Genomic DNA, 20,551 nt, shown 5'->3' with positions numbered 1-20,551 from the left:
TTTTAAATCCCATAAATGGACTAGGAATAGATATGGAGGGATCACATAGCATTTCTACAGAGACCTTTTTAAGTTTTCACCCCTTTTTCTTTTCTTCAAAGCACGCATGGGTAGTTACGATCACTACTACCGTGTTCCATACTATCTACTTAGGTCGAAACTCTGTGGAGGAAACTCCCAAAGCTCAAACGTCCAAGAAATGGTCACCCAAAGTGGTCTACCTTAATTCAGATTCAGAAATAGGGGAGGATGAATCCAAAAGCCCTAGTCAAGAGGAGGATCCAATGGAGGAGGACCGAAGGAGAAACTAATCTTTCGTGAAAAGTTCAAAAGGTGGAATACATGTCCTACTCTTCCATTTCAGCACCAGGTTAGATTCTAGTTCATTCCACGCAGCAGATAGGATCTTCACCCCGTGAAAAAGTGTTGGAAAATGATTGTTGGTGTCCCGATTCGTGGAAGACTGAAGGATTCAGATGAAGGATGAAATATGAAACAAGGATGGGCTTTTGTTTGACGAACTATTAGGATGCGTTGAGTTTTCTTTATAGTTATTTCTCGTTAAGCATCTCTTTTTTACTAAAAACAGTACTAATGGAAACTTTTTTTGTTTTGTCCTTTTTTTCTTTTGTTTGAACCGCTTATATGTGTTCATTTTCTCTTTTTAATAGTCATATATTTTACTCAAGTTTTCTTGCATATTTATTCTCTTGCTTGGCTGACGTTTGGACATAATGTTTCTGTCAATGTTTTATTTTCCAAACATAATTTTATATTTCTATCTTAATGTCTCATACTTATAAACAAATGCAACTTAAATGATTTTTTTTGGTGTCTAAACAAGGAAAGAAACAAAGCAAAAACTATCCTAAATCCGAGCGGATGATTTGTTGTAGATCAACACAAGGCTCAGACCAAATAACATTATTAGAGTTACTCTTGGCACCATATTTAGCCATCTAATCCGTAGCTTTATTTGCTTCTCGGGACGCCCATTCAACGTGAACAAGCGAATGACGAGATAAAAGCTCCTGAATCTTGTGAACCAAATTTGTTACTTCAGATGAATACCCACTTGTAAGCTCATGCATGGTGGGCAGAATGTCAAGGCAATCCGTTTCACATATAATATCCCTCAAACCACAATCCCAAGCTAAAACCAGCCCCTTCCAAGTAGCAAATAATTCACATCTGATTATAAAACAAGAGGGAATGCTTCCAGAGCAGCTCGAGATCCAATCTCCCTTAGAATCTCTAATAATACACCCAAATCCCGCTAAATTTGAATCCATATACAAGCTTGCATCACAATTAACTTTAAAACTATTGCCTACCGGTGGTTCCCAACACAGGAAATTTCGGAGAGACCTAAAGGCATTGTTTCGATTCCTGTAAATCTGTAAGTCCTTGGCGGTAATTCTGGCCAAGGCAACAACCTTGTGGTCTGTCCAAGGATTGTCAGTATTGAATATGTCATTGCACCTATGTCTCCATACCCACTAAAGCCCTGCACCAAAGGACGCCTCATTGTTTTCCAAGGTCTTCCGAAACTACTCTTCAAAAACAGTACCAGCCGTCAAGTCCAGGATACTAGGATCCAACATATACCAAATTGCCTTTGATCGTTCACAGTCTCTAAGGCAATGCTCCATAGTCTCCTGCGCCTTGTTACATCTCTTACACATATCTGAAGAAGCTAAATGCCGCTTGAATCGAAATGTCTCAGTTGGTAGAGCATCATGTAAGCCAAGCCCTATAGTAAATTTGAATTTCTCTGGAATGTTTGTGTTCCACAATCAGTTCCAATTACTATTGGCATTCCAATTTAATATTTTCTTTAATAACCATATGTAACCCTCCCTTGCACTATACTTTTTTGTTGCTGCAGGCCACCACTCTCACTGTGACTCCAACTCAATCGAACTAGGATATCTCAGACCACAAATAAACTGCTTAATCTCATGCGGAATAGGCATGGTAAGACTATCAACTTCCCAAGACACCCCTTTCCACAAGTCAGCCACCATGAAATCTGATTCAGAAATATGTACATAAGGAACAAGGTTGCAAAGCTTACCAAAAGGAGTCCACTCATCATACCAAACTGATTTGTGGACATCTCCAATATTCCAATGAAGCCCTTCCTTGAGATGCTCATAGGCACTAACAATGTTCTTCCAGGTAGCCGATGAAGAATTTCTACTGTTTCCGTTCATACCAGATTGATTCCTGAGATATTTATGCTTCAGAACCTGCACCCATAACTTCTCACTATTATTTAGACAATCCCATACCAACTTTCCCAGAAGTGCCATGTTAGCACAGGAAGTATCTCTAATACCCAATCCTCCTGCCTTTTTAAGAGTTATGGCGACCTCCCACCTGACCAGAGGCAGGCCTTTTCCAGTCGCTTGGCCTTTCCACAAGAACTGTCTCATCAAGGAATCAATTTTATTACATGCATACTTCGGGAGAAGAGAAATTTGTATTTCATAAACTGGAATAGAGGCCATAACCGATTTAACAAGACAAAGCCTCTCTGCCTTATTTAGTAGGCGTCCTTTCCATCTGGAGAGCTTTCTCGAAATTTTTTCAATAATCTCCTGAGTCGTCTTCCTGGAAGCTCTGGCATGATCGATGTTAATTCCCAGGTATTCACCGAAATCATTACATAACCGGATGTTAGAGACCCCTGAGAGAACCTCTTTTCTCCTCTCCAACACTCTCTTGGAACACTGGGCCTTTGACTTATGAAGATTTACCTTTAAACCTGACGCTCTAGAAAACAAGTCCAAACAATGCATGACCTCTATTACTTGAGCTTTTGATGCCTTACAGAAAAGCAAAAGATCATCTGCAAACATCAAATGAGAGAGTCGTGGTCCGTTCCTAGAAACCGCAACTGGGTTCCACAAGCCTTGGGAAACTCTATGAGAGATAAAGCAGGCAAGCATTTCCATACAAAGTACAAATAGATAAGGAGACATAGGATCTCCTTGCCTCAACCCTCTCTTCGGATTGAAATTTTGGAGCATGTTCCCATTTCACAAAACTGCCAACGAAGAGGAAGTCACACAATTCAATATAAGATTAATGGTAGCCTTTGGAAACCCAAACCGGACCAAAGTAGCTTCCAAAAAATGCCAGTCTACCCTGTCATAAGCTTTTTCCAAATCAATCTTGAATGCCATGGTCCCTTTTCGAGACTTGGTGTTCCTCATGAAGTGCATAATCTCCTGAGCAATGATAATATTCTTTGTGGTTCCTCTTTCTGGAATGAACCCTCCTTGCAAATGACCAATGATCTCTGACAGGAAAGGTCTGAACCTGTTAAGTAGAACCTTTGTGACAATTTTATAAATTACATTACATAAGCTAATAGGCCGAAACTCTCGTAAGGAAGAGGGAACTTCTACTTTAGGAATTAGAACAATGAGAGTATCGAAAATAGCCGCATTCATTGGCTCACCCTCAAAGGCTCGCTTGACCAGTCCACACACATCGTTGTAAGAGAATCCCAGAACTCTTTGTAGAAAATTGCTTGAAATCCATCTGGCCCTGGGACTTTAAACGAACTCATGGTCATCACAGCTCTTTTAACCTCTTCAGACGTCACCGGTTCCACTAACTTCTGACAAGCCTCAGTACTAAGAGACGGGCAAGGAAAAGGTCCCATGGCGTCCAGGTCAATATCTTCCCTTGTAGAAAAGAGTTTTTAAAAGAAAGAATTTGCCGCCATTTATAGAGTCGTAGTCTCCGTGGCCCAAGACCCATCCTCCCAAAATAACCCATGAATTTTGTTCCTCTTTCTCTTGATAACTGTCTGCAGATAATTTTTTTTTGTATTTTTGTCTCCACATCTCACCCATTGTTCTCTAGATTTTTGATACCACAACAGCTCTTATTGAAAAAATAACCCATGCAACTTAAATGATTATATTGTCCTTTATAAATTTATCTCTCAATAAATAAATAAATATTTAATTTTATTACACTGTCAGTATAAAATAATTTTATACATGTATTTAATCATATAATACTACGTCAACAAAAATAGCTTATTTTTATAGTAAACCTATGAATAATCATTCATAGGAACGAATATGATTAAATAATTATGTAAACATTTTTACACTATTAAAAATTAGAATAGCTTACCTATCTCTTTAATCTGAGTTTTATTTTTACTTCTTTTCTCATTAGTGATGAGTGGGCTAAAAATGTTAGACTTTTGATGATGTATTAAAAAATTCTAAACTAGATGGAATATTTTTAGTACAATTTTTTTATATATAAAGTTTAATTATATTAAGTATATATTAAAAATAATTATCAAAATAAAATATATATTAAACTATAAAAATTAAATTATATATATTTATATATAAATATATAATAATTAATTTTAATAACTAATTTTAATATATAAATAATATTTTTAATAAAATATTTTGTGTACACAATAACTCTATTTATCCCCATACCCCCACCGCTTCAGTGTGGTTCTAATAACGACCCCAAAAAAATTCCTCATAATGTTATGGAGGGAAAAATGATCCCAAAAATGGCGGCATGATACCTAGATCTTCTAGCACGTTACCAGCACTGTTGCTAAAAGACAAAACATGTTTCGGCCTTTTCAGTTTTAGGGGGGGAAAAAATTCCCTAACATTTTTTGTGTATAGGGGGGAAGAACTTTCCTCTCGGATTCCGAGATAAAGAATCTTGTTTACATAATCACACGCACGCACAAAAAAAAAATCATAATAAATAAATAAATAAATAAATAAAAGATAAAAATAAAAATAATTCCCAATATAGTTTATGTCTTCCCTATATAAACTAATGTTTAATGTTTAATTACCTCTTCATGGGCCATAATCATATGCATATGCCACTGTCATAATGTAAAGTCAGAACATAAACTAATAATTTCCTTTCTTACCAATATATTACCTGTAAAATTATATTATACTATCCAATACATCACAGTCATGTGAACAAGATAAAAGGAAATGTAATGTTTGTCGTTTAAATTTAATACTAACTTTTATTTAAAAGTACATTACCAAAGTGTTAAACATGAACCATCGTTTTGATTTCCCAAAGATCAAACGGTAATTAAACAAAACTCTTAAAAAGATATTTTATTAAGTTATATGAGTAAGTTTCGCAAAAAGTCCTCGTATAAAATAGTAACACTTGTTAGTGAAAGTGTAAAACAAACTTATAATATTTCAAAAACAGCCACATCTTAATCCGGTAATGCCTAATATAGTAATTGTAAAGGTTACAGGCTTATATACAGCATAATGAGAAAAGTCAAAATGTGCATAGCAAAAGCTTTAGAACAGCTTTAATTAGTTTTGTAGTTATAATAATTAATGATAATGACGAACAACTCTTACATTAGTATAATTAAGTCCTTGAAAAAACCCTTTATTTGCCATTAGTCCATTACAATTTTATTAACTCCATTTGATTTGGTTGAAGTTCATAAAATGCGTTTTTACTGAGATTTTTTATATTTAAGTTTAGAATTGCTAAGAGAACAAAATACTTGTCATCTTAAATATTCTAACAATAGTATTAGTTAGTATAAAATACAAACTACTAACTACTAAAAGCATTACATAGACATAATATTAGGAGAAGGAAAAAAAATAAACATGTGACCATCCCCATCATACTAGCATTTTAGCTAATTTATTATTATGGTACACTTAAATAAAGATACTAAAACTATAATTAATACTACACCCATTAGGAGATGCATATTTATCTAATAATATCAGTCACATAATCCAATATATGATTCAATTTAGAGCTTGATTGGGTATTTTTTATTTTTTAGTATATTTTAAAAAAATAGTAATAAAAATATTAAAAAATAAAAAATATTTTTTTAGAAACTGTGATTTACATATTTTAAAAAAATATTTTTTACTTGAAAAATTGGTAACATAATAAATAAAAAGTGCTTTTATATTACTGTATTTAAATATAATTATTGAATAAAAAAATATTTTTACATAAAATATTTACATATAAAATTACTTTTATTTTAATTTTTTTTTAATAAAAAATCACTTAAAAAATTATTATTTTAAAAATTCACTCAACCAAACTCTTAACATGATAGTTGTTTCGAAGATTACCTAAAATGGGGTTGCTTTTGAACTTGAACATGATGTTTAGGATTCTTTTAGGACAGCGTTCGACTTTTACTTATGTCGAGGTGTCGCCGCCCGAATTCTTCGTGAGGAGGAAAGAGTGGTACCTGCAAAGAACTGCGATTCTTAAGTTAGTAAGAATTTAAGCAGATTTTTGATAGATTGAGTTCTGAATATATCTGAATGTGTCAATGTATTTATAATAGAGTAAATAATCACCTTTTTAAAATAGTTTTATCTTTGGTGGTAGATGACCATTCTTTTTTTCTAAGAAGTTGTTGAAATCTCCCTTTTATATAAACGAAAAATATCTTAGAAATTAATTACTTATCTAAATAAGTAGAGTTGAATTGCTGTCATCGCGCCTGTAAGTGTAAATGATGCAAGATCACTTGGGTGGACTTTCATTTATTTTGGACCTCACTATATTTTTGGGCATGGGTATAAATAATAGCCAACATAAAAATTATATAAGGTATAATGTGCTTTTAATTAAATTTTTTGGTTTGGCCTTCATTTTTTGAAACTATTTATGTATGTTTTGGAGAGCCCTTATCATATTTTTGTTAAGGTTGGAGATATTTTTATTTTGTTTTCCTTTCTTTCCTTTTTTCTTTGGGTCATGCGTTACGATAAAAGTCTTTTCCCGTGAGTCGGAACGTGTACAGTTCTATGCTACAAAAGCATTTTGGACACTTGGTTATGGACTAAACCAAACCTCATTTCTTGGGCCTATGATAAAATATCTCTAGTTTTTAATTAGTTACAAAAAAAAGACATGTGTTAGCTGACTCAGCTCAACAAGGACAAATTGACAATTCTTAATTTTATTTTCGTTATTTATTTTGTGTTCTTTTATTCTTTTCCAGAAAAAAACCTGTATAATATCATAAATATATAACATTAAATTAATCAAGAGTAATTACTAAAATCCTTCTCTTAAAAAAAAATTAATACACAAAATATTTTTAAAATTTTATTTCGATAGATAAATTAATTTATTGTTTATTTTTCAATAAAATAATTATCTAAATTAGTCTCTAAAAATTTTAAAAATAGATATTTTAATCCCAAAAAAATTAATACATAAATCAATCCGATCCCCAATACTTTTTTCTATCAGTCCAAAAAATTCTTATTTTATGTTATAATTTCGTTGACAATCATAAAAAAATAATTCCTCTTAAAAATACCTATTTGTGCTACTATTTTATGATTAAAAAGTAATTATTCCTTATGCATATTATACAATAAATTACAATACTTATTGTATTATTTTTTATTCTTACCAATTATTGTATTTATTTGATGGATTTATAAACCGCGAAACCATTTTTTTTTTCAATCTCTATCTCTATGATTATTTTTTAAACGGTGAGATTCTCTCTATGCACTGATGGAGCCTCTTCTCGAATTTCATTCATATTATTAACTTGTACAGTTTTCCTTTATTTTTTGTTATGACTCACTAAATTATTTAAGTCAAATTTATTTGATTTCTAATATGGTATTTTTTTTAAAAAATATTATTGAACCATCATTACTACATACACAATTCCAAATCTAACAAAAAAAGATGTACTAAATCTCATATTTTTCTTAAACTAAAAGCATATTATTATGGTTTGTCTAGTTTCATGTCTTGTTATTTGTATGTTTCATTTTGTTTTGTTAAGTATTCTTTAACTCCAAGTCAGATATGTCTTTTATAAAAGTGATTCAAATGTTGATTATATAGATGTGTATGTACTATCTAAATTGTAAGTAAATATGCTCATATAATCATCATAATCGAATGTGCATTCAGAGATATTCATTAGTATCAATTACACCACATAAAAAAATAAAATAAAACAATTATTACATTATTATTATTATTAATTGCACCATAACACTTGTTCATACCCTGGCCCAATGTCAAAGGCCCAGGTCCAAATAAAAGGCCTAATCTGTAGGATTAAGCCTAGCTAAGTACCGACTTTCACGTAAGAAGTCGGTATCAACCACGACTTGCTCTAAAGAAGTCGGACATGAGATTAGCTGGCAGATAAACACTCAATTCAAATGAGTAACCGCCCCTAAAATCTCTCTAACCGCTTCATAAAGCCATATCTTAACCTCCCTAGGATAATGGGACGGTTAACACTCTAAAGATACGACACTACTCCAACGGTGGTTATTGGCTCACCACTATAAATACATGACACCCCTCAGGTATCTCTAAGCCCAATACTCTCTAGACCTGCTAACACCCTTGCTGACTTAGGCATCGAAGTGTCTTTGCAGGTACCACCCCCCATTCATCCACGTATACAAGTCGGAAGGAGGCTCCAGCGTGTAAACCAACTCGGAGTTCACCCTTCACGGACGATTGGGCCAACCTACACCATTCATTCTATTAATCTCTGGTTACCCACCGTAACAACACTATATCATAATTTTTTTTCATATTTTTGAATAAAAATAATGATAAATTCATTCATTAGATTCTTATTATATATATGTATTTATAATGTAAAACATCATTCATCACACCCAGAGCCAACTATTGCTACGTGGTCATGCCATTCGGATTGAAGAATGCAGGGGCCACATATCAAAGGTTGATGAATAAAGTATTTTCCCCCCACCTGGGGAGCCTGATGGAAGTATACGTCGACGACATGCTAGTAAAAACCAAGAAGGAAGTCGACCTCTTATCCGACCTCTCACAAGTCTTTAACACCATAAGGTTGCATAGGATGAGACTAAATCCTGCAAAATGCGCCTTCGCGGTGGAAGCAGGAAAATTTCTAGGATTTATGCTAACACAAAGAGGGATTGAGGCCAATCCCGATAAATGTAGAGCCATCCTAGAAATGAAAAGTCCGACTTGTTTGAGAGAAGTCCAGCAGCTCAATGGTCGACTTGCAGCCCTCTCCAGATTTTTTGCAGGATCGGCACTAAAACCCCTTCCACTATTTTCCTTATTAAGAAAGGGATGCCCATTCGAATGGACTCCGGAATGCGAGGAGGCATTCCAAGAGTTCAAAAAGTTTTTAAGCCAACCTCCTATCCTAACCCGACCAGCACCAGGAAAAGACCTCGTTCTGTACTTATCCGTAGCAAACAGGGCTGTCTCGTCGGCCCTGATAAAAGAAGACGAGGTCGGACAACACCCAGTCTACTTCATCAGTAAGGTCCTACAAGGCCCTGAACTGAGGTACCACAAACTAGAAAAGTTTGCCTACTCCTTAGTAATAGTCTCACGAAGGCTACGACCTTACTTTCAAGCTCACACAATAAGAGTCCGTACAAACCAACCCATGAAGCAAATCCTCCAAAAGACGGATATTGCAGGGAGAATAGTTCAATGGGCAATAGAGCTCTCCGAGTTCGATCTGAGGTATGAAACTCGGACAGCAATTAAAGCCCAATGCCTCGCTGACTTCGTGGCAGAATATGCAGGGGATCAAGAGGACAAACCGACTACATGGGAACTCTATGTAGACGGATCCTCTAACAAAACAGGGAGCGGCGCAGGCATAATAGTAGTAGATGAAAGAGGAACCCAGATAGAGGTTTCCTTAAAATTTGAATTTCCGGCTTCAAATAATTAGGCAGAATATGAAGCCCTGATCGCCGGACTAAAATTGGCGGAAGAAGTCGGTGCGACAAAGGTGATGATATACAGCGACTCACAAGTGGTGACCTCCCAAATAAGCGGAGAATATCAAGCAAAGGACCCTAACATGAAGAGGTACTTGGAAAAAACTTTGGAGCACCTTGGACGCTTTGCAGAAACCGAGATCAAACATATAACTCGGGATCTAAACAGCAGAGCGGATGCCCTATCCAAATTAGCAAGTACCAAACCAGGAGGGAACAACAGAAGCCTGATTCAAGAAACCCTCCAAGAGCCCTCGATAGCAAAAACAGAAGATAAGCAAGAGGTACTTGAGGTAGTCGGTTTAAACCTCGGATGGATGAACCCCTTAGTCGAATACATGAAATTCGACATCCTCCCTACAGAGGAGAAAGAAGCTAAAAGGATCCGAAGAGAAGCACAACATTACACCTTGGTGAGAAATGTCCTCTACAGAAGGGGGATATCAACACCATTATTAAAGTGCGTACCGACCTCAAGAACCGCCGAGGTATTGGAGGAAGTACATAGCGGGATCTGCGGAAATCATCTCGGAGCAAGATCACTAGCCAGAAAAGTAATCCGAGCTGGATTCTACTGGCCGACCTTGCAAAAAGATGCCACAGAGCTTGTGAAAAAGTGTCAACCGTGTCAGATGCATGCAAATTTCCACGTGGCTCCCCCAGAAGAGCTCATTAGTATCACTTCTCCATGGCCTTTTGCAAAATGGGGAATGGATTTGTTAGGTCCTTTTCCCCAAGCGCCAGGACAAGTCAAATACTTGATCGTGGGAATAGATTACTTCACAAAGTGGATAGAAGCAGAACCATTAGCCACTATCACCGCTCAAAGAAGTCGCAGGTTCCTCTACAAAAATATCATCACAAGATATGGGATACCTTATTCCATTACTACGGATAATGGAACCCAAATCACCGACGCTACCTTCAGGAGCTTAGTGGCCAGTATGAAAATCAAACATCAGTTCACCTCGGTAGAACACCCACAGGCCAATGGGCAAGCCGAGGCAGCCAACAAAATTATACTAGCAGGACTAAAGAAGAGACTACAGGAAGCAAAGGGAGCTTGGGCTGAAGAGCTCCCTCAGGTGTTATGGGCCTATAGGACAACCCCCCAATCCGCCACGGGAGAAACACCTTTCCGACTAGTCTATGGTGTAGAAGCCATGATTCCAATAGAAATCAATGAGCAAAGCCCAAGGGTAATTCTCCATGACGAGGTCGGAAATGTACGGGGACACAAAGAGGAGCTCGACTTGCTCCCCAAAGTCCGAGAAGATGCCCAGATAAGAGAAGCGGCATTGAAACAAAGGATGACTACCAGGTACAACAAGAAAGTCATTCGAAGAACATTTGCCCCGAATGACTTGGTCCTAATCAGAAACGACATTGGAGTCAACAAATCAGGAGAAGGAAAGCTCGCCGCAAATTGGAAGGGACCATACAAAATCAAGGAAGTGTTAGGGAAAGGTTATTATAAAATAACCGACCTGAACAGCATTGAGTTACCAAGATCGTGGCATGCTTGTAATATGAAAAGGTACTACAGTTAAAGCGAACTCTACTCCCTGATGTACTCTTTTCCCAACTTCATGATTTTTTCCCAAAAGGGTTTTTTTCTGGAGAAGGGTTTTTAACGAGGCATCATAGTAGAGGCTAAGGGAAAATAGGCTATTTACACCCTTAGTAGCAAGAAGGTACCTCCTAAATTAATAAAGATCTTTTCATCTACAATATCTCTTATAACATCCTTCTTTATTTTTTCTAAGTCTTTCTACGAAACGCGCCGACTTAAGCTCGACAAAACGTGAAAATCCCATGAACCGACCTAGATGGTCGTCAGGATAAAACGACGAGGTACAAGTCGGCGTAAAGAGGTTGTATGAGTTGATCGTAAAAACTCGGGAACAATCCGACTCCTAAGTCGAGATGAGACCCGAGTAAATCGAACTCGGAAATATTCCGAGTAGATAAAAAACGCATCACAAAAATAACCTAAGTCATAAAAACTCACTAAAGCAAAGTTGAGTATAAAGGATAACAAAAAGAGATTGGAAAACCTAAGAAAAGTTTAAAGGCGGCATAAAAGCCATTGAACGAAAAGGCTCGAAAAACAAGACAAGCCAATAGAAAAGGTTTTCAGAAAAAGATCAAGAGGGTTTTCGAAATATTGAAATTAGAAAAGCATACACGCATGAGGTAACTTAAACCCTTATCCAAAAAAGGGCATTTATTTTGTTAATCTAAACCCTTATTCAAAAAGGGCACTTGCTGGAATATTTTGTTTACGGCCTTAAAAGGCCAAAGGAAATTGTTCAAGCGTCACCAAATAAATGAGTTTAAAAAAGGGGAACTCACAGGCCGAACCCCCATATAGCCATAAAAAATTCATTTTTTCAGAAGAGTAGAAGGATCACCACCACCAGACTCAGGAGGAGCGCCACCGGGACCAGGAAGAGAGGCTGAAGAGGAGGTCAGAGGAACAACTGAAGAGCTCGGAGCGTCTTCAGGACGAGGAGGGGACTCAATAATCCTCTGCCCTCGAGTCTTCAGTTCTGACTCGGAAACAACCACGGGGACAGGAGGATCCACGATAGCACCATCAATAACGACTTTATCAGGATGTAAAGGAGAAAGATCCAAGTCGGGAGCGATAACTCTGACTTGCTCCAGGTAAATTCTCCAAGACTCCTCGGCACCATCAGCAATAGAGTCCTCCAACTCGGCGTACGCATTCCGGGAATTCAGCAAATCCTTCCTCACAGACACAAGATCCTGAAATAAACTCTGGTAACTATCTTGTGCTGTCTTCCTCAAGTTCGCCTCATAATACATTGGGCCCGCAGCTTGCTCTCCTTCTCCCGGAGGCTATCTCTCTCCTCTCTCAATTTAGCTACCTCCTCCCTCAACTCCCTCTCATGACCCTGGTAAGCAAGAAGCCTCCCCTCCAACTCCTCAACCTTCGAGGTTACCCCCAAAGAGCTGAGGGGAGTCTTCTCAAAGATATCCAAAAGCTTGCCACAAACACCCGCCGCCCGAAAACTCTCCTCAGCCAGAATGGTGAGGTGGTTTCGAATAGAGACATCATCCATGCTTATATGAGGATAGATGTTCTTTCGGACGAATGCAAGAGCATCCGCCTTAACCCCACCATCAAAAGAAGAGCCAGACTCTAAAGTCTTACGCTTCTTCTTCTCTGGCTCAGAAAGAAGTCGGGCAGAAGGAAGTGGTCGGGACAAGCTGGAAGAAGAAATCACAATGGGCTGAGAGGGAGTCCCCACGTTTTGAGGAGGAGGAGGAGGAGGAGGAGGAGGGGAGACGATTGCCCTGGCACTACCGGCCCTGGCCCGAGATTTTGCCTTAGCCTCCTGAACCCTCTGGTAAGATTCCTGAGCATTCTTCCTTGCCATATCTACAAAAAGAAATAAATTAGCAAAATTTACAAGTCGGCAAAAACTCAAAGAAACAAGTCGGAAATAGGAAATGCATTTACTACCTAGTTGCGACCGAACAAAGGTCGGCGTCCCCTGAAGGAATTTCCTAGTATCCAAGTATGGGGCCCTCCCCCATGCTTCTCGAAAAAACCCCACAATGGCCGCCTCCACCTCGTCCAGGTCATCTAGACCATACTTTTCACAAGGGGAGGCCTCCAGCCAATAAAGGGGAAAGCGAGGGGAAGAATGCTCATCCAGGAAAAAGGGGTGGTGACCCTCTACAGCTTGCACTTTGAAAAAATAATTTTTGAAGTCATGGAAGAATTCATCAAAAAGAGTGAAAATCCTCCGACCTTGTATGGCTCGGAAGGATACCCATTGTTGTTTGTTGTTTAGCCCACTAAAGGGCTTAGTCATATGGAAAAGAAAGAAGAAAATCCTCAAAGAGGTCGGAAAGTCCAAAGCGTGACTAACAAACTGATAAATCTTCAGAAAACCCCAAGAATTGGGGTGAAGTTGAGTAGGGGCAACTCGACAGTGGTGCAAAACAGATACTTCAAAATCCGAGAAAGGAAGGAAAACACCCAAGCGGGTGATCATGCATTCATACATAAAGAAAAAATGAGGGGCCGCCTCATTGACTCTCCCAAAACAAACCCGGTCTTCCGGACCCGGGGTTATCAACTCATATTTTGGCTCGTCCTCCTCCGAAGTACAAAGCCTGTGATGAGTACGAAGATGAGTGATAAACTCAGCGTCGACCAAGGGTTCCTCCCCAAGGACCGTGACATCAACCTATTGAGAAAGAACATCTACAGAAGCCATTTTTTTCTTTATATAAAAGGTAACAGAAACCTACAAAAAGAAAAAAGAAAAAGAAAATCAAAAAACACGGTCCCTAAAGAGAGGGGATACGAAGCCGAAATCTACAGACCAACCTATCCACCCACAAAACAAAAGCATGCAAACATAAGGCATGACGTGAAAGAAGTAAAACTAACCTTCGTTCGAAAAGTGAAGGTTGGAAAAAGCAGAAATCTTCGAGCACCAGAATGCAGCACGAGCAAGGAAAGAAGAAGTTTGAAAGATTGCAGAAACGGAAAAATAAAAGAGAGGGAAAGTATTTATAAACATGCTAAGGGGCATAATGGTAAAAGCGGAGCAGTCATTAATGAGATTGCACCGTTACCAAAGCCCTCAAATCCCTGAATACTTCCCCAACGGACACGACGCTTGAATTGACGTAACTGTCAGAAACAAAAGGTCGCGAAAATCACGTCGGTTTATAAGACCCATGTTTCCTCCAAAGAAGTCGACTACGAACCCGAGTTAAATACTTGAACCCAAGCTCTAAGAGACTTTGGGCTCAAGTAGGGGCACTGTTCATACCCTGGCCCAATGTCAAAGGCCCAGGTCCAAATAAAAGGCCTAATCTGTAGGATTAAGCCTAGCTAAGTACCGACTTTCACGTAAGAAGTCGGTATCAACCACGACTTGCTCTAAAGAAGTCGGACATGAGATTAGCTGGCAGATAAACACTCAATTCAAATGAGTAACCGCCCCTAAAATCTCTCTAACCGCTTCATAAAGCCATATCTTAACCTCCCTAGGATAATGGGATGGTTAACACCCTAAAGATATGGCACTACTCCAACGGTGGTTATTGGCTCACCACTATAAATACACTGACACCCCTCAGGTATCTCTAAGCCCAATACTCTCTAGACCTGCTAACACCCTTGCTGACTTAGGCATCGGAGTGTCTTTGCAGGTACCACCCCCCATTCATCCACGTATACAAGTCGGAAGGAGGCTCTAGCGTGTAAACCAACTCGGAGTTCACCCTTCACGGACGATTGGGCCAACCTACACCATTCATTCTATTAATCTCTGGTTACCTGCCGTAACAACACTATATCATAATTTTTTTTCATATTTTTGAATAAAAATAATGATAAATTCATTCATTAGATTCTTATTATATATATGTATTTATAATGTAAAAAAATTTTTTTACATAAAAAATATAAAAAAAGTATATATTGTCACCTAATAATAGTAATATTATTATTATTATTACTATTATAAGCTTATGTTATGATATTATTATGTTGTTGTTCGATAAAGTTATTAGAGATTATTTAATAAAAATTAATACCAAAATTATTTAATATTTTTGTATTTAAATATAATTTAGTTTGGTGTGATAGATAGGAATTAAGTATAATCAAAATTATTATTCTATTTTTATTTGAATCTCAACTTGATTACTAAATTATCAATTAACTTAAAAAGCTAATTGAAAATCAATTTTAAAATTAGACTAACTTAACATACACATCTATGTGGCACATGTATATTATTTTTCTTTGATTTACAATATATGCAAAAATCATGTTAATAAAAAAAATGTGTCAAATTTGCATTTTTTATTAGTGAGTTGTATTGAAAAATGGAATTAGAACTGTTATGTCTGAAAAAAAATATTAAGAATTGATTCGTGTATTAATTTTTTTTAGGAATTAAAATATCTACTTTTAAATTTTTAGGGATTGATTTAGATAATTACTCTTTTTGAAAATAAATTAAAAACTGATTTATCTATAAAAATAAAATTTTAAAAATATTTTTGTGTATTAATTTTTTTTTAAAAATTAAAAGATATACTTTTAAAATTCTTAACAACTGATTTAAATAATTATTCATTAATCAATAAAAAGAACTTTGACATGAAGTGCTCATTAAAAACTAATATAAAAAAGGACTATAAACACACCCTGAGGATTCAAGCTTTCTTCTGCATATTCCCTTAATGGACATTTGAATCTTTGGAATGTATTTTTTTAAGGCACAAGTGTATCTTAGATACACTCACTGAAGTTCTGTCACAGCAAAAATATTTCATCTCTTCAATTGCGTAACTACATTTTTTTTCATGTAATTAGACCTCTGGAGATTAAACGAATACGACGTAATCCATTAAAAATATTTCATGATGAACGACATACAAACTTAGAGCGTTTCATTGGTTATCATTACTGATGTATATATGTTGATATGTTCATATGCTTAATTAATGTTTAGAGGAAAAATATGCGCGTGGATCGAGGTATAAGCATGCCATTCTGATCATAATTATAACAAAAATGGTTGAAATGAAAATCCATGTATATACCGTGCACATGTTGACATGTGACGATTCAAAGCTCAAACTCGATCGAGAGGCACATATCTCGTTTCCATTATGCTTTTTAATTGCGCAAATTGAACAAACAATTGGAAAATCCAATTTGCATGTCACTTGATTGTGATAAAAAAGATTCCATACAAAATTTTAAGATAAAATTAAATAAGATAAATTATATTTTTTTATTTTTAATATTATTTTTTTTTAAAAATATCTCAGACGTTTTAGTTGTATTTAAACATTTTTTATTTACATCAAAATTATCCCTAAACTTAATTCTATATAAAATGTTGAGGACAAATTAAAAAATTGTTATAAAAAATTTTGACACAAATTGAAAATGTTAGAGATAAGGTGAATGAAATTAAATATTAAAAATATAGTTTTTTTAAAAAAATATAATTATTAGAGAAAAAAAATATACCGTACTTAATTAAATATTAACAAATAAAAACAGTATTTGTATTTACTTTAACTAATGTAACAAAAGTATATTTTATATTCATGTAAAATTTGTAAAAGATTTTATATTTTATATTAAAATTATATTCCAGAGAGTCATTAATGAGGATTAAACTCTAAATTTTTTTGTCATAAAAATTTTATACCATGTTATAAAATTGTTTTATTTAAAAAATTTAAATTAATAAAAAATAATAAAACATTATTTGATTATGTTAGAGTATATTATGTTAGAGAAATAATAACTTAAAGTTATTATTTATACTCTGATTTAAAACACATCTTTAAGCCTAAAGTGAGTAAAGAGAATGTTTATCTATCATCAAAGATAGAACTATTCTAAAAAGTGATTATTGACTCTACATCTACATTTATAAATACCCTTATACCCTCAAATATTCTTTGAAGCTAATTTACTAAAAACTTGCCTAAAACTCTTACTAACTTAAAGTATTAGTATCATTTGTAGGCATCATCCTCTACCTATTCACAAAAAATTTCAGACGACGACACTTTGACACCGATAAACGTCTACTATCCCAAACAATTTAGATCTCACGTTCAAGTCCAAAAACAACCTAATTTTAAATAATCTTTAGAACAGTTATCTTAATAATTTAACTTGATATCTATAATTTTATGTATATGATGTGTACAGTTATACACTTACTATATGTACTATTATTTAATTATTCCAATAATAATTAAGGAATATAAAATAAGTTAAGTGGTAATTAAATAGTGTAAAATAAGATAATATATATTAAAATAATATGAACTAATTTTTTATTGTCTCTCAAATATTTTGAATAGTTATATTTTTAACATAATAAATCACCACTTTGAAGTCATTAGCATAATTTAATGAAAAAATACAGCTAAACAATAAAAATACTAAAATATGTGAACAATAGATATATTGAATGTTAAATTCATTAGGTGTGTGAATGATTATTCTAATATTAAGATTTAGGTGAATAATTTGAGAGTATAATATATTTTTATTTTATTGGACTAGTTTTACAGTTTATTATTCACATTATTCACAAAATTATTGTCTACCTAGTAAATTCCTAATTTAATTATGCATTAAAACTACATAAAAAAAACTTTAAAGCCTGCACTGGTTGGTCGGTTTCCTTCCCTTTGAATACTAATTTTAACAAGGGAGATAATAAATAATTGAGAAACTAAACATGCATGGAAGGCTAGGGGTGGAGTTTATGCGTTGAAAACCCAAGTTGCCTTTCTCCTTGTTCAAATTTTATATCTGGATTATTTCTTGGTACAATAATCACAATAAACAAATGCTCTACGAAGATTTAACACATTTATCAAGAACTATATCAATATATTAGAAACTTCCTTCCTGCAAGACAACCAAATTAAAAGAGTTAACATGTGATGTGAGATGGAGTAACTTGAAAGTCAAATATATATTGTTGTGAAAATATTCGAGCTTGGAACTCTAAAATATATGGCCTATCATAATTAATTCAAGGAGAAAATAAAAAGTCACCTTATATTAAGATTACATGTTATTACAGTGTTAAAGTTTATAGCCAAACAAAATTCACAAATGAAATATTTTATTAAATTTTAAATCCTAAGATGAGATTTAAACATCTAATCCTTAAATGTGGACGAGTGAAGCCATTCCTTGACTAAAATTTGTTATTTATTTATGAATTAAGTTGACATGATGAGAGGGAGCAGAATCATTTGAGAAGGCTCCATCAAAATATTTAAATAGTTGTCAGAATTTCCAAACTCTGATGCACAAGCTAAGTAATTAAGTAGCCACGCTACTCTCTCTATAGTCTATATATTCACGTTCTTGCAACTTGCAACTCCAAAGTCCAAATCACAATGCCTGTAACAGCAGCAGCCACCTTACTATTTCTCGCCGCGGTAATTTCCGCCGCGAACTCGTGCCCGCCCTCCGACCGGGAAGCACTATTAGCCTTCAAGGCTGCTCTCCGGGAGCCGTACAACGGCGGAATCTTCAACTCATGGACCGGCACTAACTGCTGCCGGAACTGGCTCGGCGTAGCATGCGACCAGAACTCCGGCAGAGTAGCCGAGATCAACCTCCGTGCCACCACGCTCTACACAACGTTCGAGAAGCCTCATCGACAGGGATACATGGCCGGTCACATCTCCCCGGAGATCTGCAAACTCACTAGCCTCTCCAGCATCGTCATCACCGACTGGCAAGGAATCTCCGGCGACGTTCCTCCCTGCATCACCTCCCTCTCCTTCCTCCGCATCATCGATCTCACTGGAAACCGAATCACCGGAACCCTCCCCTCCAACATCGGAAACCTCCGGCAGCTGACGCATCTTAGCGCCGCCGACAACTCCATCACCGGCGTAATACCGGCATCGATTTCGTCGTTGACCGGATTAACGTACCTTGACCTCCGTAACAACAGAATCTCTGGCCCGATCCCGAACAGTTTGGGCCAACTAAAGTTTCTGAGCCGGGCCTTCCTTAGCGGGAACCAGATTACTGGGCCAATTCCGGCCTCAATTTCTCGAATGTATCGTCTCGTGGATCTGGATCTTTCTCGAAACAGGCTATCTGGGCCCATACCTGAGTCATTGGGCCGAATGCCAGTTCTAGCAACACTAAATTTGAATACAAACAACCTTTCGGGAAAGATTCCATCGGGCCTGTTGGGCTCAGGTATCAGTGATTTGGACTTGAGCCATAACATGCTGGAGGGTTATATACCCGATTCGTTTGGGCCAAAGTCTTATTTTACTTGTTTGGAATTAGGTTACAATAATTTTAGGGGTTCGATCCCTAAATCCATTGCTAAAGCTGCGTTTATTGGGTTTCTTGATTTGAGCTATAATCACTTGTGTGGCCCAATTCCAAAGGGTGGTGTGTTTGATACTCTTGATGAGTCCTCATTCGCCCACAATGATTGTCTCTGTGGGAAGCCACTACTCAAAGCTTGCTAATTATTATTCTTTGTTTATTTTTCGTGTTCTTTCAAAATGTGTCTGTATTTGTGAGCTAGAAAAGTAAGTTATTCTTCGAAGAAACCTCTATTTTTTTTTTGTAGTTGTCAACCATATGTATGTCGCTCTATTTGTGATAAAGTAGAAAAGTAAGTTATTCTTGATAAGGTTAAATTAACTTTATCCAAAGCAAAATATATGGTATCCTTTGTATTCAAGAATGCCTTCTAGCTATATATCTCGTGTACGTGTCCTGAAATAGCTAGTGATGAAGAGTGAAGACTAGCTTCGCAGCTAGTGCCCCTACAAAAACCAACTTTGAATTTGCCTCTTTAGCTGAGATGTGATAGCTATAATAAGCTATAACTAGATCACTTTAAAAAGAACTGCTTTGCCATAACAGCTGAATCTGATACTAAACACAGTGTCAAATTAAAGTGAAATAACAATCTTCATTAGTTTCATTCCCATAGCTTTTTAATGTGTACCTAATAAGCCTAAAACATAAGACACAGAAATACTCATTTAATCTCCATTATTTGGATCGATCAAAACATGCATGTACCTCACTCTAACTCAAGGATAGTTATATTACACCCACCGCATGAAAAGGATTAAACACTATACATTAGATCCAGCCCCACCATGCACCATCACTTTCAAAATCTACATCTACGAAA

The 20,551-nt window shown here is 36.0% G+C and overlaps 1 protein-coding gene across 1 annotated transcript; it reads left to right on the top strand.

The window, feature by feature from the left end:
• The first annotated feature begins 18,697 nt into the window (after positions 1 to 18,697).
• LOC112788849 (uncharacterized) lies at positions 18,698 to 19,946 on the top strand. The gene has a single exon (XM_025830490.3). The coding sequence runs from the start codon at positions 18,771 to 18,773 to the stop codon at positions 19,869 to 19,871; it is 1,101 nt and encodes a 366-aa protein (XP_025686275.1). The 5' UTR covers positions 18,698 to 18,770; the 3' UTR covers positions 19,872 to 19,946.
• Positions 19,947 to 20,551: the final 605 nt, after the last annotated feature.

The sequence above is a fragment of the Arachis hypogaea genome, chromosome 3 (genome assembly GCF_003086295.3).
Source record: "Arachis hypogaea cultivar Tifrunner chromosome 3, arahy.Tifrunner.gnm2.J5K5, whole genome shotgun sequence".
Taxonomy (NCBI): Eukaryota; Viridiplantae; Streptophyta; class Magnoliopsida; order Fabales; family Fabaceae; genus Arachis; species Arachis hypogaea.
The sequence above is the reverse complement of the archived record's forward strand: the minus strand, read 5'-3'. Positions and strand labels throughout refer to the sequence as shown.